Below are 27,719 nucleotides of genomic sequence, written 5' to 3' on the forward strand. Positions count from 1 at the left end.
CTTGTTGCATTAATCCTCAAAGTTTTACAAGGACCAAACATGGAGACGCAGCATTCGGTTTTTATGTTTTATGCTCCACTAATCAGGAACAAACTTCCAGAAAACTGTAAAGATGCTGAAACACTGAGTTCCTTTCCACCTGCGTAGAGTTGCCTTTAAGTGGAACATTGATCAACATATTTAATGTATATCTGCTTGATGATGGCATTTGATAAAATGAAATGTTTATTGCTTATTTTAGAATTGGTCACAGTAATATTTTTATTGGTGTAAAGCACTTTCAGCTGTCTTTAGTCAAATCCGCATGGATTTAAGTCGAGTCAAACTTCGACTGCATTCACAAGGCGTAATCTGAAAGCAAACTGGAGCCACTACTTAGAAGCGCTTCACTCAGCCGTCACACACCCAAAGCTTCAATGTTTCTTAAGCTAAATGTCGTAAATCCATGTCACACCACTGGTAACCCACCGGTTCTTGTGTAAAACTCCGTTGCGAGACTTTTGTTGCTCCATTTACGGGAACCGGCAGCGTTCCTCAGAAATACCACAGAGTAACAAAAAAACAAAGAAATCTCACTCAGTAGTGAACATGACGGTATGTTTATTTCTGCTTCAGTGAAAAATATTTCTTCGGATGGAACTGTAGGTCGATACGGAGGCTACATTTTAATAACGGGACAGTCGGCGGGAGACTGGGCTTTAATTCTGAAAGGAAAGCAGCAAAAGACAAAGTTAAGACAACACAGGCAACGAGGAGTGCTTCACAGTCTCTCTTTCTCTCTCTGTGCAATTTGTTTCTTTGTGATCTTCACAATAGCTCCAAAGGAGATTTTAGGCATTCACAAAAATATCACCACGGATACGTCGTGTCTGCACACAGACACTTATGAACAACCTAGCGCTACAAAAAAAAAAAAAAAAAATCCACGAATAAAAATAATCAACAGAGACAAACCAACAACGAGCAGAGCTGTCGGTTTCTACCACTGACAGGAACGAATGTCCAGCTTTAATTCTCCCTCTTCCCAGAGTGCATTTCAACTTCCAGTCTCGGAGGTTCAGACCGGCCGTCTGAGTAACGCCATCTGGCGCTTCCTAACTCCCATGTCCGGAGCTGCTCCTCTTCCTCGGCTGACGCTGTTCGGTCAGGACTCTCCACAGAGTTTCCTCGTCGTCTCACTGGCTCTGGCAGACGGTGGAGCCGCCCTTCCCCCCCGCCGCCGCCTTCTTGCGCCTCTTGTTGAGGAGAGGGTTGCTGGATGTGTCGAGGTCCTTGATCTTCACCTGGTCGTAGTCCACGCGCATGGTCGCCAAGGCGCTGGTCATCTCCTCCTGCGAGAGACAAGGTAGCAAACAAAGCAGTTAATTATTTCGGTACTTTCTCAAACTGGAACTAATGTTTTCCCTACAGGAGACAGTAAGACATCAGTTTTTAAAAGTGTACAGTCATATTAAATAAATTGGAATAGACGTTCCGATTAGTTATTTGTTAGATTAACAGCCCTTTAAGGGGGAAATAAATATAATTTTTTTACTAAACCCATGTTTCGGTTTTAAAACTTTTAATGGTCTGATGTAATATCAGAGTTTTTCCTAGAAAACTTGCTAGGCCCAGTGGCTAGCAGTCATCCAGCCGGCCGCCATGTTTTTGAGGTAAAAAATGTTTAACGTTAAGAAATTTGAAAATATCACTTGATAGCTTTGTGTTATCAGAAGACTGGAATGTTAATACCTAAACACAAACTATAAAGTCTTTAAAAAAGGCAATAATAAAAAAAAAACTTAAAATAAATAAACAATGCTAAGCCTGGTGGGGTTACAAGTAAAGCCTGGTGGCCCGCCAGGCTTATAAAACACTGAGGGAAACCCTGAATATTCTAATTTTAAAAGTCATTTCATCAATAACAAAAATAATGACTTTTAAACATCAATCTGTGTGTAACTAATATATTTACTGTGTTTCATTAGGTGATAAAGTTCTGAAAATTAATAGACTTTTTAGTAATATTCTAATTTATCGAACGAGTCTGTAAACTGTTGAACAGAAACATAAATAACCCTCCTTCAAAGTCTGCCCATTTAATACATTGCCTTGCAAAAGTACTTCCACCTGTTGAACCTTATTGACATTTGGTCACATTACAATATCAAACATTTGTGGATTTTATAATAGCAGTAAAATAGTGTTCAACTTAATTTACAATTTCATATATCACAGAGGTTTGTTAGAAACCCCCCCAAACAGAATTGTGAGGCCCAAGGAACACAGCAGTCAGGTCATTAAGAAAGTTGTGGAGATGTTTAATGCACAATTAGGTTGTAAAACAATATTTGAAGCTTTGAACTCACCGAGCGTTTACAGAAGAGTGGAAAACAGAAAATCATTGCAGAAATAAAGCCACAAGAAATCCTGTAAGCCACCAAACCATGTGAGAGATTGTGATAGTTTAAATAATTCTTTATTAATAAATATTATTAGCTAAGTTTCGAATTGGTCCATGCTGCGCCACATGTGACATTTTTATTTGTAAGAAGTTTTTTTTTTTTTAAACTCCGTGGTTTTTGTTTTACTAGTCACTGTATAATTATGCAATATTTTGTTGTTCTGTCCCATAAAATCCAAGTAAAATGCACAAGTGTTCGATTGTTGTGTATAAAATGTAAAAAAAATAATTGGAAGGCACTCTAGTTGCAAAAAACATAAAAAAAATAAAAATCATGCAGAGAAAAAAAAGAAAAAGGGGACAGTTTGAGAGTATTTTATAAACCGGGTGAAAGGTCAAAGGTCTCTAAGCCGAGGTCAAGAGAAACTGGAGTCTCAGAGACTTTTCCCTTTCGTCAGCCATGATCCACTCGGCCTGTATAAAAAGAATTACAATATTCTTCTGGTTTTGCACCTCTATGTGCAGTTTGCCTAATTTTTACGCAACACAGCAGTGGCTAGTTGCAACACAGGATCCCATTGTGAGCGTCTCATTTTAAAGAAAGGCCTATTCACCTTTTATCACTTCAGTCATGCACATTTGGTTGCTTGTGACGGAATGTGCAAATCTACATTTTGCTCAATACGTGTTGAATCAGGCCTGTGCGACGCTCATGGAGCGTCTTATGTCTGTGTATAACAAACAGAGATAGTTGGAAGGAGGCGCATGACTAGTGTTAAACCTTTAAAGAGGCTCATATTACAGGCTCGGGCCTCTTCCTCCACCTAGTGGCAGCAGAGGATTTAACGGGAGTCAAGCTCTGCCATCTATTAGGGGTTCACTGTTTTTCTGCCAATTAAATTTTACTTAAACGTCATTTATTAAATCAGAGTCTTTGCAGGTTTCCAAAGCTCAAATTTAAAGATCATTATGAATGAAATTTAAGACGTGTATCATGACAGAAATTTACTGAAGAAAATATATATTGCTATGCTCTTTATAGCCTTCACTTCACCCCTACAGCGGCCAGGCTTTTTTGCACAGTATGCACATAGTCTTGTGTAGGTTGACAACAGAAATTAGCCAATAACGAAGACGAACGTTGTCCATAAAAATGGCGACAAATTTCAAGTTACTTACCCATGACAGATTAAAAAAAAAAAAACAACAACAACAAAAGACTAGCTAGCTAGCAACAATATACATATGAGCAGCTTTAGTTTTTAGTTATGTCTATAGGTTGTAATGGCAGAGTGTGACCAGAAGGTGTCAGTGTTGACAGTTCTTACCTTCACGTCCTCCCACAGCTCCTTTTCTTCGTTCAGGACCCGAGTGGTGTGGAGCGGAGTGGAGGGAACCATCATGGACTGCTGCAGAGCGGGGAAACACACACACACACACCCACACACACACACACACACACACACACACACACGCACACACACGTCCAGATGAAGCCTGAGACAAGCACGTGGTAAACGGGAAGGGATTTATGGAGTCAGCTGCTTACGTTGATCCAGGGGTGGTTGGTGAACTGAGTGATGGTCATTCTCTCGTTCGGGTCCGTCTTCAGTAGCTGTTGGATCAGATCTTTAGCTGGGGAGGGAAAAAAAACACCTGCATTGTCATTATTATAAGGTTAGTAGCTGCAAACAAGTGAATTATTGTCTCTCTGGGAGGGGCAGTGTGGCCTACTTCTACAGTTTCCAGTAAATAGGGCAGAATCACCTTACAACTTGAGTTTGAGCAAAACCATATACCAACGTTTGGAACTAGAAAACTTGTACCACAGACTAAGCTGGAGCTGCACCCACTGGGCTGGTTACAAGAAGGCACACGGATGAGAAAAAGCTGAGGGTTTTGTGGCGAGACGCTGTAAACATCTTGCAGCTCAGCCTGCTGCATCCAGGGCAGTTGAGTTTGAAGCCGCCTGTGGAGGCGTTCTGCATCACCAGAACCGGCGAGTCAAAGTAATCGGACCGCAGAAAGAGGCTGGAGTTGTAGCTGGAGATCACACTCCTTCACATTACAGCCACCAGACGGTACACAGACAGCACCAAGCAGCACGGCATTTGGAATCAGAAGGAACATGATGCATACGTTTCCATTATTTTTTAAATCTAATTTAGATCTAAAAAGTGTGGCTTGCAATTGTATTCAGCCCCTCTTCAGTCGACACTTTACAAAGTCGCCTTCCGGCGTCTCTGTCGGCTTTACACAACCAGACCTATTAGTCCGTTTTCAATAAGGCCTCTGTGAAGGTCAGTTTTCAGGATTTTTGCAACAGATTCTCATTTGGATTTAGGAGTTTGACTAGGCCATTCTAACTCATCAATATGCTTTGGTCCAAACTATCACACTGTATGTGTTTTAAAGTTGTTGTCCTGCTGGAAGGGAATACTAGGCCAGCCTCCTCCATCTTAACATCAACACTAACCAGTTTTCCTGGGATCTGGGCCCAGAAGCTTCACTTTGGTGTCATCTTAAGAGAGGACCTTCTTCCAAATGTTTGCTGTGTCCTTTTCACGGCTTGATGTGAACTGAACATAGGACTTCTCATGCCTTTCTTTCTACCATGGCTTTCTCTTCTTCACTCTTTCGTAAAAGCCATATTTGGATCCTGCAGCCCTCTTCAACTGAATTAACTAAAAAACATTTGGAATGTTTTTCTCTAACTAATGCTCATTTTGGCAATGAATTATTCTGATGATCTGTCTATTAATCACATAAACAAATTGTCACATTCTGCAGATTTTTTGTCGAAACACATAAGCCTTTTTACGCAATGTTAGAAACATATTAAAAAGTGGCAGGAAATAAAAATGTAGCTCCTTTTGTTGAGAAGAAAAACAGATTACTGCATGTAGTGCAACAACATAGCATTCCTTGTAGCAAAGGACGCATCTGCAGCTGACAAACACTTCCAACGTCAACATATGAAAAGGTTTCTGCTTGTCTTAACATTAATACAATGTAGGGCTAATCTGATTATTATGTTTTCCGTTTACTGATTATAAAATTCATACTAAAACGTGTTTCATAGGAGATTTTCTTCTGTGCAGAATCTGAACCAGTTAAGGTTAAAAGGAGATTCTGAGTGGAACACTTATTTTAAAAATGCAAAATATATATGTTTTTTTTTTTTTTACAGTTTGGGCTTAATTACGACTGCGTATGTTGTTCTTTTAGCAAATGGACTTTGCTTTCTTTAGTCAGTTAATGAGTAATCAATTGCTAAAGTAGTTATTTATTATTTTTTACATCTCCACAGTGTTCCTTAATCCTCATAATGATGGTTGTTCTCCAAGGTTCTCTGACAAACATTTGGGGCCTTCAAAAACTACACAAGGTTGGAGTCTGTTTACATATTTGGTGACTTATGAAAGCAGTTGGTTGCACTAGAATTGTATAATTGTTGTGGAAATGTATGGTACACATTTTGATTTTTTTTTTGTAAAAAAAACAACAAAAAACAATGAAAAGGATGTGTTGTTTTTCTTCTATTTCATATTATTCGCTACATTGTGATGGTCAAAGGCATAAAAAGCCAAACATAATATCTTAAAGTTGTGAGTGTTGTTATGGTTTGGGGATTGTAAAAACAAAAACATCAACTCAAGAGGGATTTAAATGAGAAGAAAAAAAAAAGAACAAGGGGACTGACTCATCCGCTGTCATTGTTTGGTAAAAGGAGATCAGCTGGTTGAGGTCGGAAAAAAAGAAAGACCAGAGATGAGACAGATTGTCTGATAGGTTACAGAGGCCCAATGGTTTAAACTGAAGACGAATGCCGATCTCACGCAAACCGCGCAGAAACAGGCCTGTTTTTATTTTGAAACCCGAGACGAAGATGCAAAGCAGTCCGATTTGTCAAAGATAAGATGTTATCTTGTGCGGTGTGTACGGCCGCCGGTCACCTGACTGAAGTTTTTCCTCTGTGTGAATTAGTAGGTCACCCAGTCAATCTGCAGAGTCACTCTGTGCAGCCCCACGGTTTCCTGTTTCTGGTGCGGCTTGCTTCAGAATAAGGTCAACTCCACACAAAGGTGAGAGCAATAGGTTTCATATCCTTCCTTAAAACTTTGTTTGCTCGCTTTAATAAAAAATTTACATGACTAAAGATATCGAATGTGCTGTTTTACGTAGGAAAAAACCCACAGATAAAGAATCCTTCAGGTTTTTTTTCATAACCTCTAATTTCCTGTCTAAGTGTTGAGGGCTGTTTGATCTGTGTGTCCTCTCATGTTCATCAGTTCAGGTGATTCCAGAGGTTTTCGACTTTGTTTGCCACAGATCCACTTTGGAGTTTGAACTCCTACCTTCCTGCGACACGTCGGACCACTCCAGATCAGGGAACTCGTACTGGCCCATCCTGATCCTCCTCTTCATCCCGGGAGAAATAGCTTGGCCGGTGTTGGAGTAGAAAGGAGGGTAGCCGCACAACCTGGGGAGACAAACAGATACGAGCGTTTTTTAATCTGCCTCTGATACACTTCTTTAGCACATATCCACAGTACCTTCCAAAAGTATCCATTACCTTGATTTATTTTTTAACCTTTTATACACAAATTGTATACATTTAATTTGGGATAACAGGCAAACATCACATTGCGCGTTGCGTTTTTATACTGTGACAGCCTTCACTTAATTCGTAAGCAGAGTCTGGCTGTGTGCAATACTGTAATTTAATCTCACAGCACAGGAAGCCCTTTGTGAAATTTGTCTCAAAAATACGGGGCACGGCAGACACGGTCGCATGAAACCAAGGTGGAAATTTCTGGCCTACATGCAGAATGCTACTTGTGGTGGAAGACTAAACACCACCCTGAATGCATCACCTCCACAGCAAAGCACGGCAGTGGCAGCAGAGGACAGAGTTCACCAGAAGATAAAGGGGAAAAAAAATAAATACAGGGAAATCCCGGGAGAAAACATCTCAGAGGCTGCATGGAACGATTCAGATCGAAGGGTATTTATGTTAGGGTGGCAAAGTCAAAGTCCAGATCCAAATCTAAATTAGAATCTTTATCAAATCTGACTGAAATATTCAGAAGGGGGCGGAGGGAAAGGTCAAAATGGATTGTCGCTAGGTGTGGTAGAGCCAAAACCGAAAAGACAGGAAGTGAAACGGGGTTCAACAAAATATCCATTGGACCCAAACGCACGCCACATTTTTCAGATCTTTATTTGTGGAATTATTTGAAAACAGTTTCATCAAGCGAAAAGTTCAACAGGTGTAATTATTACTGGAAAGCACAGCTTAAATCATCACAACCCTCCACCCATAGAAACCCCTGACTCTACCGTCTCGGTACTTACAGGATGTACATGATGACGCCCAGAGACCACATGTCACATGACTTGTCATACTTCTCCGGACCCAAAACCTCAGGAGCTTATCAATGATGACATGCCAAAAACATAAACACAGAATACATAAAACAGTTCACATTATCAGACAGAAAAGATGTTTTGTTTGTTTTTTTTGCTTTGAAGCAACAACTCCAACTCCTGATATCATTTTACACACCTCAAAAAAAAAAAAGTAAAGAAACCTCTTACCCACATAGTACGGTGTGTAGCAGGGCGTCTGCAGGAGGTTATGTAACGTCGTCTCTTTCGCAAAGCCAAAGTCTGTCAGCTTCAGCACCGCGTTTTTGCCTTTAATGGTATACAGCAGGTTCTCCGGCTGAAGACGCGAGCAGAGAAGTGGACGGAGCAGAAATTACGACGCGCTTTTGCGATTTGGAGGTTCTCATCTGGATTTCTCTACGTACCTTGATGTCTCTGTGGGCAATGTCGATGTTGTGGAGAAACGAGATGGCAGTCCCAATGTCCCTCATGATCTCAGACGCCTCTGGGAGGAAGCAGATAAACAGACTCTCTCAAACCAGTAGCAGATCGGGTACGGCAGGACATGAGGAGATCGAGCGCAGGCCCGCTTTGGGTTTAACCTGGATGTTTGGTGGAAGTTTCACTTCCTATTTTTACCGACGCAGATGAACCCATGTGACCTACATTGTTTCACACTAAAAGATTTAAAATAATTTAAACTTCACACGAGTTGTTTTTTTTTTAAAAAAAAAAGATGACTCAGAGTGGCAGCTGCATTCTCGTGATTTATCTTTAAAGAGGTGCATCCGATGCTTTCGGCTGAAGTGCGTCTGACTCCACGAATCTGTCCTTTCCTGGGTAACGCCGTCCAAGGAGAGAGAGTCTGATGTGGTCGTTTATTCTCACCTTTTTCAGTGAAGGCCTGGTCTCCTCTGGCCTGGATTCTGCTGAACAGCTCTCCTCCTTCCATACTGGAAAAACAGGGATCAATACATGACTGTTTGTTAGTTTTTCACGATAGAATGAAAGCAAACTTCCATAAACAAAATGTCAAAGTCTAAGTTATTCCTTAATAGGCACTGAGATGATGTTTTTTTAATAACCAGTTTACTTTAAAACAAAGTATTTTAATTGATTTCACTGATTCTAAATCCCTTGAAATCGTTTCTTTAGTAGCTCTGAAAGACACTGGAATAGGATGCATGAGGGAAACGCTTAAATCTGGTTTCCATGGTGAAACAGATGCATTCAAGTAACACCCCAGGTGGATCTCAGTGTCTCTGTGTAGGGCTGGGCAATAAATCAATAACAATATACGTACATACACATAACATCAACAGAAAATACGTCTGAAAAAATGTTCAACTAACTCGCTTGTTTTTTGGTTACCTAGCAACAACCTGTTGAGTAACTTGCACATAACTGGTTACAAACAAAAAAAACAATGGCTTGGAGTGGAAACTGTGGATAAAACAGGAAATGTCACATCATCAGTTTGGCTGTATTTCACATGTTTAAAACAAAAAAACTAATTGATAATTGTCAATATCGACTGGTATGAAACGCCTATTTCATGACAGGTTTTGAGGCATATCGCCCAGACCCAGGTCGCCATGGAGTCTGGACCACTGGATACGTTTCCTCGGAGGAACAAATCCGGCCTCTATGTCCTGTCTGACTGCAGGTTTGGAGCAGAGAGGATTATGGCGTGGGTTGTTTTTCAGGCCGTTCAGGTCAAGTGAAAATAACTCCTAATCCTTCAGCGTATCAAGACATTTTGGACAATTTTGTGCTTGCCAAGCTTGCCAAGTCTGGTGTTTTTAAAATGAGAGGAAATTTGACTAGGTAGTTTATTAGAAGACTTAGTTGACAAAACACTTAAAAAAGTCTTAAAATTCAGTTAAATCATTTTAAAGTGATCAACCAAATAAGCTATGAAATGCTGGTCACATTTAAAATTAAAATCAATTATAGAAATATCACCTAAAGTGGAGAATTATGAGCAAGCATATTTTGTGTGCTTTACTAAATATTCTTAAGATACAAAATGTAAAAGTTGTATTGAGTTTTCTTGTTTAATGTCTGTAGCTTGGTGTCGTATTTTGATTTGCTGGAATAACATTTATCCAAGTTTAAAAGAAATATTCTGATTGGATAAAAAAAAAAGACCTGTCTGTGATTGGCTGGTGGTGTGGCTCATTTACGTTAACTTTACCAAGCTGGAAGCACAAACAAACAGAACAAGCATGTAGATTCAAACGCACACGCTGCACAAGTTCACCTTCCAGCTTGAAATAACAAAACAATAAACAAAACATTTTTACGCACATAAGAATTTGTCCGCACCGCCCTCCTCTCAGCTCATCCTTCTCATGAGTCCTTCTTTCCCCTTGAGGAATTCATTCCTCTTCGGGTTTCACATGGCATCTCTGCCAAGACGAGAGACTAAATATAGAAAGATTTTATCAAAGCCCCTCAGCTTGTCTTTAGTATGAGCCTAAAACTCTCCGGTCAGTGTTTGAAGGAAGGCACCTCTGTCTTCATACAGAAAAATAAGATTGCTTTTTTTTTTTTTTCTTTTTGTGGAGCGCCAGAAAATGCTTTGTAATGTAACAAGCACCGACTATAAAAGCATAAAATGTTCTGTGGGTTTCCCTATAGTGGTAGTGTTTTTAATTTACCAGAAAATGATGACATTGGAAGAACCTCCCAGTTTATGGACCCCGGCATATATCTCCAACATTTATCTGATTCTTTACATTTTTTTTTACAAAACTCGTACGGGTCTGGTGATCACCAGACGGAGCCGATTCATAAAAAAACAGCAGATTTTAATTACTGGCAGAGAGACGGAAGCATCTCTCATTCTAACACATTCTGGAAACTAAAACGGCTTAACGTGAAACGCTTAGACAATGATCGACCTCGTTTATGATCCAGGAAATTTATTGTTGTTTGCAGATAACGTTTTACTCAAGGATTACTGAACTCGTTTAGAGTTTTTTTTTTTTAAATTAGTATTCAAATTATTCCCAGCACATACAGCCGCGTTGTTTGAAAGTTTTGAGGATAACATCACCAAAATGTTCCAAGATCAGTTAAAAGTCTGCTCTCCCCCACCCAGTGACTGATACCTGAAACTCCCGTCTGCTGCTGAGCAAAGTGTGTCCGTTCTCATTGCTGAGTGGATCTGTGAGCATTAATAAGTGTGTACTTTTTGTGGTTTACAGATGAGCAGATAGGTGAAGGACAAATGTGACTGTGAGTGCGTTTTGCTCCACTATCTGCAGTGTCCTAACAGCGGGGAATCTTCTTTTAGTTGCAGCTATGAAACTTAGTTGACAAATTAGAGCAGTTGTAGCCGCTCTCTACTTTGTCAAAAATAACTACCTTATAACACACACGCACACACACACACACACGCGCGCACACAAAATGAGCAAATGTGAAAGCTGTTGCTGTTTTAATGCTGACATTTTGGGTGGTGACTCTGAGGACAGTCCTACTGTAGAGATGCTCAGAGAAATGGGAAGTGACAGGAACTAGCTAACTTTCAGGTTGACTGATGACAGGTGGACAAAAGCCCCAAAAAGACATTTCTTTTCCAGTCAGCGGATGCACCAAACTTAAGCACTGCACTGCAAAAAGCACATGTCTCAAAACAAGTTAGAAAAAATATAGAAAACAAGACATGTTTCCCATAAGTGAAAAAATTTGCCTGTATTGAAGAATCATTGGCTTAAAACAAGCTCCTACATCTGTCTGAGTTACTTGTAGGTTTTCTCTTATTTCAAGTGTACTAACATATTTCCACTAGAAACTACACAAAAATACTTTCTTTTTTTTTTTTTGCAGTTTATCACAACATAACATGAACAACTTTCTGCGATGTAAAAGTTACCTAAATTTTGTGTTAGATTTGAAGTCGGGGAGATCACACACTTATAAGCCAATAGAAACTGTAAAACAGTATTTTATACCACATGTGAAGACATATCTGCTGTTCATTTAGGGTCAGACAGAGAAACACAAATTAGATAAAAGGAAGGCTCCATTTAGAGCAAAATGTTTCATTTGCTTTCAAATGAAGCAAAATGCTTTCAACACCTACGTGTCATAAATCAGGCTGGATTTTAAATAACTCGAATCCTGTAAGAAAACTCTGAGTTGGGGAAAGGAGCTACATTTTCAAGATGTACACGTGAACGCTGCTGTTTTAGTAGCGATGTTAGTTTGCCCTCATCGATAATATAAAATACTAAATGCCAACCACATTCTCATTTAGTTCTCCTCTAAAACCTTAGTAAAACCAAACAAGGAGTGATATGGCCTCTACTTCTGATATAGATAATTATTGACTCTTCACAACAGGAGCACACCTTCATTGTTGTTCTCATAATGTAATTCTGCTATCAGAATTACATTATGATAGCAGAAATCAGAATCAAAATTTGCAGGGCTCAGCTTCACAGAAAAACAATCGGATATGCTAAACATACAGAGCAGATGAAATAACTAACACAAAACAGGTTGCTGTGTCTGCACATGGATTCATTAAATGGAATTATATATATACAGTAGAGACCAAAAGTTTGGACACACAGTTGTGTCCAAACTTTTGGTCTGTACTGTATATATATAAAAAAGTGAAGTTTTACAGGCTTGTACCAAAGGTTTGTATTGTTTGGACACTTTCTCTCCTGCATAGCTCTCCTGCCCTGTTTCTGTGGCTGAAGGAAAACTGAAACTTTTCTTGGTCTGCTTCCTCTTTTGAATTCAGAGGTAAACGTGTCTTGTTGACTTGAAGCTTTATCTAAACAGAATTGAACCTGTCACAGTTAGTCAGTGGTTAAAGGTCATGAACCGACAGTGGAAATGATACTGGCTTTGATGGGCCTTCACTCAGACGCTTCTGAATCAATAACGACGCAGCATTACTCAGACCTTTCAACTTCACACCTCCCTACACACGCCTACACACACACACAGACAGTGAGAGCACAAAAAGAAGCAAAGAGCTGCAGTGTAAATAAAAGTGGTTACAATAATCAGCTGCTGTGTCAAATTCCCTAGAACAGAAACGGTCATTTCCCTTCAGTCACTCCCTGCTTTCTTTTGATCTCTAAAATTATGCTTTTCCGCTTGCAACCAAGGCGGTTTGATGGCTTGATAAACCATCAAGGTTTTGATGGGTTGGGTTTTAGTTGGGAGGAGTTCTCTCTACTCTTATTGACAAAAAAAACCCAACAACAACTATCTTTTCTCACGGCTTCCACACACAGAAATCTTCTGTTAAGTTTGTGATGATATGAGAGCATTCTTGAAACACCAAATGTTGCAAACCAGTGTGAAGGTAATCGGCCTCGCATCTGGAAAGATAATAATTTGCTCTTCTAGTAAAGAAGGGGATCTACGTAAACTCAGAGTAAAAACATGAGACCCGCAGGCCTATCTTTACATTTTTGGTGGTGGGCCACTTTTGCGACCTCTTCCATAATTCATCGGTCTGCGTTTTGAGTATTTTTTGGTTTGCTGACCACTCCTGGGAAAGCTCCCCAATGTCTCATGTTTGCTTCATATGTTTGGCTTTGTAACGGTTTTGTGGTTAATGACAACAAGTCTGGGATTTTTCCTTACTTTCAATTTTTCTTTCTACAGTGAGCCGCAATGTTTTTGGTTGCTTCTTCCCTTAATAAATTAAATCATCACTTTAAAACTGCATTTTGTATTGATTCAAGTAATCTGACATAAAAACGTGTTTTGTTGTTTAAAGTGTGACCCCCCCCCCCAAAAATGCTAAAGTTAGAAGAAATCTGTTAAGGAAAAATTGCTATCACCGTGGTGTTTGTCATTTTAAAAAGCTTATAAATTCGGACTCTATTTTATTAGAAATATTGGATGTGTTGGTGTGTACAAAGCTGAGTTAGGTCAACATTCGTAAACTGTCATCCTACCACTCCATGATGATGAGCAGGCATTTCTTCCCGTGGTGCATGTTCTCGTAGAGGCTCAGGATGCGAACGATGTACGGCCCACCAGACACTCGCCAGTGGAGCTCCACCTCCCGTCTGGCTTTGGGACTGTCGTAGAGAATCTGTTGGGTTAACAGACATGGAGTAAGTGAGTAGCACTTCTTTAAGTTACTATTAACGCCTATGAAGATGGGTGCAGATGTTGTAAATGCAGAAAAGCCAGGTGTTTCTAAGAAAGCCTGAAAACAAATGTGAATAAAACACTGAAACAAAAGTCTGTTTTTGTCTGATTGCTTATTTCTGTGGGTATAGCATCTAATGCTATTATTATTAGCAAGCTTTAGCATGCCACTGCCCCTTAAATGCCACTGCATTTAAGGGGCAGTGACATGTTGGGGACAACTAACTCTAGAGGGACTAATAAAGTTTTAGTGGTAAAACAGGTCAGCGTCATCAAAATAATGTTTTGACAACTTCTTTACAGTGGCATAGTTAAATTCTCACAAATAAAACAAATCAGTGAGACTTTCAGCTGCTTCCATTCACTGCTAATGGAAGCCTAATAACTACCTCCTGTTACAGTCGTTCTGAGGAAGGGGGTTGCTGTACACAGATCGGAGTTACAATGCTGTTCAGAATCAGAGCAGATGTAACTGTAATTATCTAAATGCCTCTAAAAAATATGTTTTGTGAATGTAACTTTACACTACTGTGTTAAATCAGTGGCTCACCATGTGGTGCTTTTAAATGCATTGGTAGGGTCCTGGTTTGTAAAGTCTCCAAGCTGCTGTTCTCACATGTTATTAATGCCTTCTTACTCCTCAGAGGGAAAAATAATGAAATAAACATTTTCCTTAAAAAAGTGCATTCAAACTAAGGACTTTACCAGAAAGCTGCATAGATGGAAATTGTATGAATTGGTGAGAAAAGGATTACATTAGTAAAGGTTTCAATTTAATAAACCTGTAGATGTGGGGAATTGTTTTGTTTTTCTTTCAATAGCAATTGTCATAACAAGAGTATGTAATTGCCACATGTCAAACAGAAATGAGATAACTAGTAAGAACTCAGCTTTTAATAATGTGCTACAGGTAGAAAAGCTTGTTGCTGCTGCAGCCAGCATTAACTCAAGGCAAGATGGCTTCAAAATTGGCTCCCGTGGTAAAACACTGACCAATATAAAGCAGCTAATAACAAAAGGTTCTAAGGAAACAGAGCTGAGCGAAAGCTGAGCGAAAGCGTGCATGGTTTCAAACCGTGACTTCCTAAAACCTAAAACTATGAAACAGGTGATCGGTCAATGCTTGCTGCCTGTTTGAGGAGGTTGGTGTGCTGGGTGTTTCAGTTCACCTTTTTTGTTTCATCTTTTTTGTTGTTTTAAAATATTGTTGCCTTTCTGTTTTTGGTAATATGTGTGCATTTCCAAAAACACATTCTTCATTAAAGTTAATGAAGTCAATGAGTGTCACAGTACGCTTCCTAAAAAGTTTGCTAAACAGCCTGTTTAGCCCACAAGCTAAATAGGCTAATTAGCGAGCGCTAATAGGAGCGCTCCACACATCAGCACTGAGCTGAGCATGTGTGTCGCCTTTAAGGGTGTTTGTTCAGATGGTGGGGTGTGTTCGACATATGCAGGTGCAGGACATGGTCGCCCTCATTTAAGCTCACATGTAGACGTACACAGCAGGTGTTTGACTTGGACACCGCATGCAGTCAGAGAGTATTTTTGGATGCAGCACTGATGGAGTGATATGCCGTTCACAAGGCCAAATAAACCAGAGTTCATAACACACACACACACAGTTTGACTGAGTAGCACGTGGCAGACACACGACATAAGTCTGTGCTGTGTTAAATGGCGTCGAACTGTTGAGGTGACCCAAGAGCGAGCAAACTCTGCCAGCAGCGAGCGCCTGCTTCTGAAACGCCCTTACTTCCTGGTCCTTCGTTCCATAGTCCCCTGTCTGTCTTCACTTCTCTATCTCTTTAGAAACAACAACCATAAAGGAAAAAAAAAAAGACGGACTATTTTAGGACTTTCACATTCAGCTGCTAACAGAAAGAAAGGAAACTTCCTGGAAACCCCAAAATGTCACAAAACAACACCTCGCTGGTGTAAGGCCATGTTTCAGCTGGCTAAAGCTGAGGAGGAAGTGAAGAGATCAAGTGGAGCAGGGTGTTGAAAGAAGAAGTTGAGGATTTCCGCTGACTAAACTTGTCCGATCCAGCACTCTCTGTGTCTCATTTCTTTTTTAGCTTCACCCACTTGAGGCTGACTTTGACTAAAAGCCGTGGGCAGGTTTTGTTTCTAATTGCGTTCTTTATGGCTTTATGGCTTCAGTCTGAGCAGCAGGTTTTCCCTTAATTTCCTGGATAGGAAGAGATTGGGGTGGGGACGGGGGCTGGGGATAATAAAACTGAATTAAACGTACCACAAAAAACGGGGGAGGGGAAAGTGGAGCGTTGAGAGGATACGACAAGCTAATCTCATGATGGACTTTGAACACATAAACCAATCAAAAACGTCCCCCAGCACTCAAAGCCGTCTGATTTGTGTCAGGAGAGGCTTAACTCACACCGAGACGCACGATTTGCCTGACCACTTCACTCGTTTTAATTGTCCGGTATGTCTCACAGAACCTTAATTACACGCATGCACACACTACCACTCGGAGATGTTTAAGCGCTATTAAGTATCGGAACGATTCGATGAGGCCGTGTGTACAGCTTCATAAAGCAGTGGTTTATCTTTACAACCTTTTACCAATAAAGCAGGACTCATAAAGTGAACAACAAAGCGTGAGTTGAACATCCGATCTGTGAGGGTTGATTAGGCAAAGAAAAAAAAAAAAGACAGGCCATTCACAAGTCTTGTATAGTCAATACAAAGACTATTGACGATGTTTAAACCACGTTTAGTCCTGGAAACACCCAGGACTGTCCTGGGTGGACAGTCTTGTCCGGCAAGGAGAAAATTAATCAGAAAAGCAGCCAAGAGGCCCGTAGAAACTCAGGAGGAGATGCAGAGATCCATGGTGCCGGTGGAAAAACCTTGACGGTACAACTATTAGTTCCACTCTCCACTGATCTGGCTTTTATGATCGAGTGGCAAGAACAAAGTCAAATGTGGAGAAGTACTGTAGTTGTAGTCCAGTTTACAGAAAGCCAGGTACAGAAGCAGTAATCCAGGAAGAAAATCTGTTTGAGGCTGTAAAAGAAAGGGTACGAGGTTCACCTTATGACAGACAACTCTAAACATAAAGTAGTGTTTACTCAACATACCGTATTTTCTGGACAGTAAATGTGTTTTCACACCTTACAGTCCAGTAGACTCGGTTCAGTTGGGAACCAAAATTGCAACCTTTGTTACATTTTTAGTGGCTGCGGTTCGCTTTCACATTGCACTATGTCAAACAATCCAAGCTAATTAAAAAAACCGGTTTCTCGCCCCCGAACTAAAAAGTTCAATCTCTAGATGTGCAGAGCTTGTAAGAAACATACGGCAAATTACAATACAGCTGTAAATATTGTAAAAGACGGTTCTGGAAGTAGGCTGAATCCAACTGCGCACCTCCTGTTTCAGATTTATTTTCTTTTCTCTTCAAAACTTTAAAAACCACTTACAGTATGTGCTTTCACTTTCAATTCACAATTATGCTGCATCCTGCTTTAGTCTTCTAGTGTTGGTTAATCCCAATGAATTACACTGGAGTTGGTTCTTTTAATGTGAAAGCACATTGTGGGGAAAAGCTTCAGGGGAATAAATACATCTGCAAGACGCTGAACTTAAAATTTCTAAAAATCTGTTTAAACAGAATCATGAGTGAATAAAGTCTGGCTCTGAGTTTTCCATCAGCTAAAGGCAAATATATGAATAATTCACACTAAGAGACTTTAATTTTGTTAACAGAAGACTAAAGACAATGTCAGCTGTCTTGCTCCACTTACAATCTCCTGTTGCGTTCAACCAAGATGAGCCTTGTCCTTAAAACCTGGGAGACTGATTAACTTGTTTAACAAGACCAGCTACTAACGGAGAGCATGCAAGATATGCAACAGCAGCTTTGGAAATATTGATATTTTATATTTGATTTGTAGCACAGCCATAAACACACCTACCTCCATTATAAGAAGGTCTATCCTATTCGTAAAATGAAATACTTACAGGCCAGATTTGTGCTTAATGGCGGTGCTCAAAAGGCCATTCAAACAACACAAGGAACCCTTTGTCCTGTCGCTAAGTGAGACAAATCTGAGTGAAAAGACGACGGCAACCGAATTACATTAAAAGGAATGGCTCCCGGCCAGCTCTGCTGTAAAGTAGATTAGACCTACGTATATCCATCTATTACATTTAGGGCTCAAAGCAACTCTTAATTTAAGACACAAAATGGACGACTCTTTCGAATCCCCTCCGCCTTAGACCTTTAATCATTTCTACTCCACTTCTATTTGTTTAGAAGCAAAAGCAAAAAAAAACCCCCTTCACATCAACCCCGTCAACCTACCGTAGTTGGCATTGCCACAACAACATGCGATGGGAAAATACCTCTATACAGTTTTTTTTACACCTCCAAGAGGTGTCAGTAGGTGCAGACTAATGTGCAAATGAACGTCCTTGGATAGACATTTGACAAATGAGAACAACCAAACATGTGACATCGCTCTGAGTCACTTGCCTCGATGTTAAAGCCAATATAAATGAGTGTGAGAGGCCTGGTCTGAGCGAATAATCTGTCTGAACAGAAGGGGCGCCTTATGCGATCCGTCAGAGCAAATGAAAGATGAGCTCCCGGGGCTGTCTGGCTCCCAGACGAAGCCAAACCACACACCACAGAGGGAGAGCTACATTAGGAGTGTGTGTGTGTGTGTTTGTCTCCATCACTTTTCTGTAAAATCTTTAAATTTCTTAAGATAACAGCACAGTTTGTGATGTTTTCTCAGCCTTTGTGTCACAGTGACTCTGTGTGGGCTCATGCTGATGAAAGCTAAAATCTGCCAATAATGAAGCTGTTACGCGACCAGACAAGAATTCAAGAAATTACACAACGCTGCCGTTAAACCTTGATAATATTGCATGCGAACAGCTCGCTTTATCAGTAGGAAATTCTCCTTGCAGCCTCAAATTTTTAGGCAACATGCATTTTATCTTTCTCCTCACGGATGTTTGTTTCTGTCACAATATTTTGACTTTAGCGTGTCATGTTTCGGTCGTTTCATCTCTTTTTTTCATCTTTTCTGAGGGTTTCGATTACACAGCAACACAGCTGCTGCTGGTTTTGGTCACTCAGACAGATTACAATAAGCCTGCAAATCTCTGAGCGGCTGACACTGTGCTGACAGGTGGGAGGTAAGTGCGCTGGGCACGTGCCTGACTTTAAGAGTGCGCTATAGTTTCCGCTGCTCGCAGAGAAAGAGGTCCCCATCAAAACGCACGCGTCTCTATCAATAAGTGATATCAGAAAGTGCTTCACGAAAGCTAGCTTTTTAAAGAGACCACCGATCTCATGTCTCAAGTCTGAGGGCCAATGAACATTTGTCTGCATCGTAGCATAGGGAACCACCTCATCACAGGATGTCAGAAACCTGCCAGAGATGTTATGGGTGCAGAAACTCTCTGACATAACCCCAAGGAAGAGCTCCAACTGGAAACCAATGTCGTTGCATCAAGATTGAAGTCGCATGTGAAAACTTGGTGGATTTTCTCAGAAGCCCGGCAGCAGCATTTTGAACGACTTCGTTAAGACGTGTTTTTTTGCGTTAAAACACGTCTGAGCGTAATGAAACAAAAGCACGAATAATTGCTCTTCCGTTCAGAAGGCGAGACAAATGGAGCTTAGTGTGGCGATATTTCTCAAAGGATAAAAACAAGAACAAACCACAGACTTGACATGTGCATCCAAAGTAAAACCACAATCAAAGTCTGGTAAAGATCCAGGAGGTCCAAATATCTCCTTCATCAACACATGGATATTTCTGGTGCAAAAACAATTATTTAAGTTTTTCTTCGTTTAATGAAAGAAAACTGCCATCCACTGCATAACACCGTCTACACACATTAACAAACTGCAGAGTTCAGACATTGTACAACTGAATATCATCTGCATAGCAGTGATTAGTTATGTTTTTTAATGTCTTTAAAGCCAAGTACATTAAACGCAGAGTGACATTTCTCGGACTTTTGCATCTGTTCCTCGGATAAGCAGATCTTGTAAGCAACTTACAAAAGTTATTCACACGTCTTGAACTTTTTTGTGATGTTACAACAAACTTCAATGTATTTTATAGGAGGATCAGAGGTGGGTCAACAAGTGTGTGGATAATTCTGAACTGGATGGAAAATCATCCATATATTTCAACATTTTACAAATAAAAATGTAACAATTTGGCATGCACTTGCAGGGTTTCCCCTAGTATTTTATAAGCCTGGCGGCCGCCATGCTTTTTTTAAAAAGAAAAATTAACAATTGAGGGGGAGGGAGGAATCGCTTTGTTTTTTTTATCTACAAGCCGGATTGCAAGCGTCTCCGGTGTTCTGAGAGTTTCACTTGCGGAGCAGATTTATTTTCTAAAAGATTTATAGGTTTATAGTTTATGCATTTAAAGTTGGGAGCGGACCAATCACACAGCTCGCGCCTCTGCGCGTTGCCTCGCGCGCTGCTGCTTTATCTCTGACTTTATCTCAGCGCGGACCCCGCTCGACTCCTTTCACTCAAACTGGACACAGGCTGGCCTGTATGGATATTTACATCAACCCCCAGTGAGAAATAACTTATGTTATGGAGAACATCAAGGTAAGAGTTTAAAACGAACCGCGTTAGCTCTGGTTGCGCAGCTCTATGTGAACCGCAGGAATAACTTGGAGTGGCGCTTTCAGACTTGGCTGTTGAGCGAGCGGTGAGAATGATTTATATTTGAGGACAAAACATTATGCGGCGTTTCCATCTCAACACGCTGCCCCACTGCCTCATTGGCTCTGTCTTCCCTGTAAAGTTTATGTTTGCGGTCCCGGTTGGCCGGAGAGTTAGTGGTTAACGAACCAGCGCTAACCTCATCATGCAGGTTCAGTCCAGTGAGGAGCTTTTGCGCTCTCCTCGTAGTCACGCTTCACGCTGGTTTTATATTATTTTATCATTATTTTTAGCATAATTTTTCCGGTTAGACGTATCAAATGCTTTGTCTACTTAGTCAGCTAGAGTTAATGCGCGCGGAGATCTGAGAAACTCGAGCAACAAACTTGAGCAGCCAGAACAGTTTCTGTGTCCCTTGTTAAAAACTCAATAGACAGAAATGGAGGAGCAACTAAAGCCACATTAGCAGCATTGAATTAAATCTCCCGTTTGTTGCGCATCTCAGCGCAGTGCAGCGGATTTGACTCATCATGCAGGGCCGGTCCTACGCTGTATGAGGCCTGGAGCAGAATTTGACCTAGGGGCCCCTCTTGTTGCTAAAAACATCAGCACCTCTAACAGCTTCTGTGTTAGGGGGAGGGGGTGTAGTTTAATTGGCCAACCTAAAATGCAATAAGTTATAAATGCAGTTTACTCATTTGTATTTGTAAATAAACAGAGCTCAAACTCAAAGATTAAACTCACAGCATCAGAGTGTAGCTATGGTAACAAAACAATCTAACTATGAATATTGTTCTTTGAATTTTTACAAAGTAAACTTGCCAGCTACTTAACATCTTAAATTTAAATGTTAAATAATTTAAAATCTTTTAATTTATGTATGCTGAAAGCATTGCATCACGTTTAACAGCGTTGATAATCTCAATAAACAAATGTTACATTTATCTATCTGTGGTCTGTGTTAAAATATTAGCATTTATGGGGCCCCAGAAGCCCTGGGGGGCCTGATGGAGCCTCTGACTTACTTTGGATTAAACAGAAGTGCAAATCATTGATATTCATTTTAAATGTATTTTTTGATTTGTTGTTTTTAAGACTTGTTGTGGGTTTAAATAGCGTTTCACTGGCGATGTTTTCCCGTAAGATAAAATTATCCAGTAATATTTTTATTTTTCCTGTCAACTTAACATCTTTTAATACAAAAACATGGTGGACCGCCGGTGGGCCGCCTCGGTTCCCCGACCACCGGGCTTAGCAAGTTTTCTGGGGGAAACCCTGACTTGAGTCAATATTTTTGCAGAACCTCCTTTCTCTGCAATTACAACTGCAATTCTTTTGGGGTAAGTATTAACTTAGTTTGCACATCTGAAGTTTTGCCTGTGCTATTTTACGACATTGGCTGATCCCAGCCTGATTGGACAGAACACATTTCTGAAGTCTTGCCACAGTTTTTTAATTGTATTTAGGTTTGGGATTTACATAGGCCATCCTAACTCATAAACATAGTTTGATCTATATCATTCAATTGTAGGTCTGACTGCAGGTCTAGGGTTGCTGTTCCACAGGAAGGTTAATCTTCAACCCAGTCTCAAGATATTTTGCACCCTCTAACAGGTGGATTTAGTTTCATCCATCTTCCCATGAACTCTGACTAGCTTCCCTGTCCCTGCTAAAAAAAAACCCAAAACAAATATACTGCAGCTACTGCCACCATATATCATCATATATTTGTGGCAAAGTATAAACAGGATTTTTAATGGCTTTCTCTTAACAGATATTTACTTCTTCCCACTCTTCCATAAAGGCCGGAGTTTTGGAGTGCATGTCTAATAGTAACTGTGGGTCTCTGGGATGTTTCTTTCTGCCATAAACCCACAAAGATAAGATGCCTCCCTAAGTGGAGGCGATGTTATCTCACATAGCTGTGGGTTAAAGGAAAAAGGAAAAAGCGTTATCAGCAGCATGTGAAAAATCTGAGTCAGAAGACTTCCATATTATTCATTTCAAAAGAAAACAAATAAAAACAAAAAGATTGTAGTTACTAAATAATCAAATAGTAGGAGTGATTGTCTAAAGTGCCTATTGCTGCAAGGACTAAAACATAAATAAGTAAAAACGATCTTTGGTCAGTATTAGTCTCCTTCCCACAGTTCTCCAGCTCAGCATTTTCCAGTCCCAGCTGCTCCACCTTCCTCTGATTAGCTCATCTGGACTCAGTGTCATTCTTCACTCCTTCCTCAGTTTATAAGTTCACCGACTTTCATTGTTCTCTACTTGTTCCTCCCGTTACTCTGTCCTGTTCTCTTTGCTCACAGTCTGAAAATTCTCTCTTTTGTTTATGCTCATCCCAAGCTTCTGTCTGCATTTTGTTCCTGCTCTCCATACGCAAAACATGACAGTGCTGAAAACTAAACCGTCCTAACCACAACCAGCTGACAAAGTGAAAGGAAATGTTTCAATTAATTCAGTATTAGGTCGTCTTAATTCCATTTTGGTGTGTCTGACAGAGAATACTGCCCTTTCAAGCGTTTCCTTAAGTTACAGTTTAGATAAAAAGTGTTAGCTGGTTCTGATGTCATTACAAACCAAAGTTGGTATATGATTTCTAGAAATCTGTAAAAGCAGTTTCACTTATTTAACCATTAAATTAATGGCAACTTTAAATCAAATGTTAGTTTCGGTGCAGGTTTTTTCTGTGTTTTTCATCTTCCAGCTTACCTATAATCTTCATTATTTATCGCAATCTAACTTTGAATGAAATATAGTGAAGAACACATTCTCTGGCCACATTTAAGTATTCTCAAGAAAGTAAAATGATGTTGGGTAGGGATACATGTCTGGCTATGTGTGCTAATTGGATGCAGTACATTGCTAAGATCTGCTGTTGTATATCAACTGATTATTTTAGCCTAGTTTAACTAAAAGAAAGGAAAGTTGCCTAGTAATGCTGCGCACAAAGTGTTGTGCGGCCTTTTTTATTTTACAGTTTAGCTCAAATTAAAGAGGCTAGCTTCATTATTACAATAAATAATGACGTCAAATACCTCAAGCAGTCTGTTTGCTGTAGCTGCATGTGCCCGTTGCACTATTGATTCAGCAACAGATGGATCTAATCTAAAGTAAAACAGATAAACTTTTAAAAACTGCCACACTGATGGTAAACAACATGGACCGTAGCATCCAGAGTTATTTTCATTTTTGTACAACTTTTTAAAAGTACTTCATTTAAGAATAGCACACATTTTATCTTATGAACCTCTATGTGTGAGTCAAACAATAATCTTGCCCAGGGCACCAAAATAGTTAAGAGTCGGCTCTGCTTGATAGGTTTACGCTTGTGCCATACTCCTTCTGTGTTCGGAGGACGGACTGAGCAGGACTCTGTGATACATTTCAAGCTTGGGATATTATTTTCTAACCTCACAGATATATTATCCCTGACATGTCTGGTGTGGTCATCATGATGACACTTGTTGTCTAAACTTGTCTTACAAACATCCATGGTCTGAATAAAGAAGGTTTTATATATCTAAATCAAGAAATTACCCACATTAGTATTTTGTTTACTCACTGGGTGACTTTTGAAGGCAGGTTGTTGCACCATATTTTATTTAGGTGGCCACAGCTACAAAAGCATGCCACACTTTTCAGATGTTTGGGGGTAAAGATGTTTGGTTGTAAGTAGGCCTGTCACGATAGCAAATTTTGCTGAACGATTAATTGTCTCAAAAATTATTGCGATAAACGATAATATTGTTTGAAGACCTTTTTACACTGATTTAATGGAAATGATGTAATAATGCATGCGATTTCCTGCCAAAGATAGATACACTTTATTTTAAAAAAGAACACTTAACACTGGAACTGATAAACAAAATAAACAAAACAACCATAAACAAAATGGATTCTCAGTCTCCATTAACAAAAAACGCACTTGAAAAAAAACTAAACAACATAAAGTAAAAGTGGAAATAAATACTGCATTCAATCAAAAGAGTGCAGATTATGAAGTCTGTGTACTATATTGCCCTTCAGTAATAATTAGATTTAAATAGAGAAAATGGGCACATCGACTACCTGATGCAATATTTCACACTACACGATTTTTTGCTCCTATTTTTCCCCTTACAACAATCTTAGATCGTTGGTCTTTCTAAAATTGTGGTGTGTTATGGTAGATGTTGTTGCCGCTCCGATCTAAATCAGGGTTTTCCCCGACTGGGCGCTTTAACTCAGCCTGTTGAATGTGACAGGCAGCCAATCAGAAAGCGCGGATTCTCCTCAGTGTTTTCTGAGGGGAAATTACGTCCCAAACAGCTGACACGGCGCAACCCGAAGTCCAGCGGACATTGGAGATGATATGTGGAAACAACATTAATATTTATTCAAAATGCAAAGAATATAGAAATGACAAGGGGAGGAGTTGGAGCGAAATTGCTACCGCAGTTGATAAACCCGGTAACTTTTCAGCTGTTCTTCGTTAACGTGGCGTAAATAGGTTCTAATGATTTTCATTCAGTCAGGACTTTACGCTGACACTAGCCACATGCATTGCAGGTAGATTGTAGTAAAGCATTGATTAATGCCCGGTTTTAAAATTAGTTCACTGAACTTGTAGCCATTATTTTGTGCCCATTGTTGGACACCACACGGCAGGAACGAACCCGATCGAACCGTTATACCAAGGATTTCTGTCGGCTAATGTGTGGTCTGTCAGGTTTTGAAAATGGGCCGACAATCGGCCGACAGCTTTAAGATCGTGTAGTGTCCGCTGGGCTTTACACTAAGGAAATGAGGAAGGGAGGAGTCAGTGGAGAGCACCGGAGTTAAGCCTTTTTTCATTCAGTGTCATTAACAGAAAAAGAAAAGGGCCGGATGAGACGATAATGCCGATAATTAAAATGACATCGATGGTTTTAATTTATCGTGCGATTAATTGATTTATCGTTTATCGCGACAGGCCTAGTTGTACTGTGAAATAATTTTAGGGGTATAACTACTTTTAAAAGCTAATAATTGTTCTGGGCTCCTTATTTTCCTAAGAGTGTGAGTATTTCTAACTCCAGAAAAGTTTTTGATACTCCAAAGGGTTTCTCATTTTTACAGGCATTTGGGAGAGAGTTAAAGGGGAAACTTATTCGTAACAGTTTGCATGACAGTACCAATATGACTTATGTAGAAATATCCTCAGATAAGATGTTAGTATGTGAATAATTGTGTAATATTTCATAAAATCATCATGTTATGCTTTAAATTGTAATTGAACAGAACAGAGCTGTCATTTAAACACAAAATATAGCTAAAAAAATGTTTTCAAAAACGTGCAAAAGTTGAATTTGTTAGATGCTTTTCATTTCTAAATAAAGATTAAATCTGTTAAACAAAGCTTCAAAAATGTCCTTACTGTGTAATGACACACTTCCTGAGCTCAAACGAAGCTCTCCATTCTTTTGCCTTTCTCGTCTCTACAACAAACCAGCAGATAAGTGTCAGGTTACTTCTTTACCTTCAGAGCGCACTTCTCCCCGGTCTTCTTGTTGAAGCACTCCAGAACCTTGCCGTTGATCCCCAAGCCCAGAACCTGAGTGGAAATCTTGTAGTCGTCAGTCACTGCGTTGCGCTTTATGTCCAGTTTGGGATAAGCGGGCATGGGGAAGTGAGTGGAGCCGGTGTCCTCGGCCGGGAGCGCAGCTGGCGGCGGCTGCTGCTGCTGCTGTTTCGGGTTGGCAGCTGAAGGTTCCGACTCGGTTCCATCGGTCTTTGTCGACTGCGGCGGTTTTTCCTTCCCGTTACCATTTTGAAGCATGATCGCACCCGGCTTGGAGCGAATCTAAGAGAAGTTGCTTGATGACTCTCGCAGGTCACCGCGTAAAGCCGACAGGTTCGGAACCCTAACCACTAATCTAAACACCGATCACACATTTGCTCATCCTGGACAACAGATCCTCGGGGCGTGGGGGGGAGAGATTAAAAAATAACGCCACAAAAAACCCACCCCGTCTTCTTTTATGAGCTCATTAGTAATTTAGTTTCAGATGTTTCCTTTGACTGCGCGCCTGTTTTTAAACTGTTCCCCGAGTTTCACCGATCAGCACTTAATCCCCGCTGATTAATTCAACACATCCGAAACTAAAACCGAAGATTAAAATCGTATTAGATCTCTATAAAGGACTTTAATCTGTTGACCCTGGTGATCTCCGTTTCCCGTTGATCTTGGGTTCTAGTTACATTCACATGGCCAGCTACTGTCACTGTTTGTTTAAGCGCCACCCCTCCTTCAGTCAAGTCATGTTTCTCCACTGACCTATGAGACAGTCTTAAAGGAGCAGGACGGAAATTCACTGAGCGCTTACTCAGTAGTAGCGCGATAAAGAGAGGTGGAAATGAAAAAGCCCGGACAGAAAAAAAGACACACACAAAAGACAAGGCTTACAACCGTAAATATGTTATTAAAAAAAAAAAAAAAGAACTGTAGTAAAATTTCAAGTTACAGAAACAATTCATCACACGTTTGTTTTTTCTTTCTTTTTGTTTTTTTGACAGAACATTCTTGCTAACACCAGGTGTAGTAAGAGAAATACTGCAGGTACCGTCGCTGTGGACTGGTCAGCTTTATGGTGATGAATGCAAGAAGAATTCATGCTATGTGGTCAGTGATCCAGTGCACAGAGCAGGGCAACCCCTCGTTTGACCCAGTACCTCTGGCTTAGGTCTGTGGGCAGCTCCAAGGCGGTCACGTAATTACTGGAAAGGCCAGTGGTGGACGAGTTCCCTATGGGAGAACAAACAGCAGATTATCTGCATAATACCACGTCTTAGTTAGATAATTATTTCACAGACACAGACTTTAGTATACTTTATTTGTATTTTATAGCATAGAGTACCATAAGGTAGCACATGAATGTGGTAATGTGACATATATGTTTCCCAATTTCTTTTTTCAAAGAAAAAGAATCTGAAAGGTGTGGCATGCATTTGTGCTACAAAGTATTAGGGCCAGGCTAAGAAAAAAAAAAAAATCATGATAATAAAGTCAGTATTACGAGAATAAAGTTGTATATGAATAAAGTTGAAACAAATACAGTACAAGGATAAAGTCGCAACAATACGAGAATAAAATTGTAGCAGTTTCCAGAATAA

The 27,719-nt window shown here is 40.1% G+C and overlaps 2 protein-coding genes across 2 annotated transcripts in view; both read right to left on the minus strand.

Moving 5' to 3' along the window:
• Positions 1-580: 580 nt before the first annotated feature.
• mapkapk3 (MAPK activated protein kinase 3) lies at positions 581-26,385 on the minus strand. Its single transcript, XM_032548803.1, has 10 exons — positions 26,086-26,385; positions 13,711-13,850; positions 8,663-8,727; positions 8,200-8,279; positions 7,985-8,111; positions 7,742-7,817; positions 6,742-6,866; positions 3,933-4,018; positions 3,712-3,792; positions 581-1,331 (listed from the first exon to the last, which is right to left on the minus strand). Exons 1-10 carry the CDS (start codon positions 26,383-26,385, stop codon positions 1,176-1,178), a joined length of 1,236 nt encoding a protein of 411 aa, XP_032404694.1. The 3' UTR covers positions 581-1,175.
• A 68-nt stretch (positions 26,386-26,453) lies between these two features.
• The window catches only part of dnah1 (dynein, axonemal, heavy chain 1), a 40,649-nt gene continuing 39,383 nt past the window's right edge, over positions 26,454-27,719 (minus strand). Inside the window, exon 76 of the mRNA XM_032548822.1 lies at positions 26,454-27,351. Within this exon, the coding sequence (XP_032404713.1) occupies positions 27,230-27,351 (122 nt within the window). The 3' untranslated portion in view covers positions 26,454-27,229. The remainder of the gene's footprint in view (positions 27,352-27,719) is intronic.

This window comes from Xiphophorus hellerii, chromosome 20, assembly GCF_003331165.1.
Source record: "Xiphophorus hellerii strain 12219 chromosome 20, Xiphophorus_hellerii-4.1, whole genome shotgun sequence".
Taxonomy (NCBI): domain Eukaryota; kingdom Metazoa; phylum Chordata; class Actinopteri; order Cyprinodontiformes; family Poeciliidae; genus Xiphophorus; species Xiphophorus hellerii.

What these genes read in the sequence shown, in the direction of transcription:
- mapkapk3 (XM_032548803.1), bottom strand. Translation starts at nt 26,385, where the DNA reads ATGCTTCAAAATGGTAACGGGAAGGAAAAACCGCCGCAGTCGACAAAG. An exon ending in GGCGTCATCATGTACATCCT is followed by an intron (nt 6,867 to 7,741) that starts GTAAGTACCGAG and finishes TTGTCTCCCCAG; the next exon opens with GTTGTGCGGCTACCCTCCTT. An exon ending in AGCTGTGGGAGGACGTGAAG is followed by an intron (nt 1,332 to 3,711) that starts GTAAGAACTGTC and finishes TGTCTCTCGCAG; the next exon opens with GAGGAGATGACCAGCGCCTT.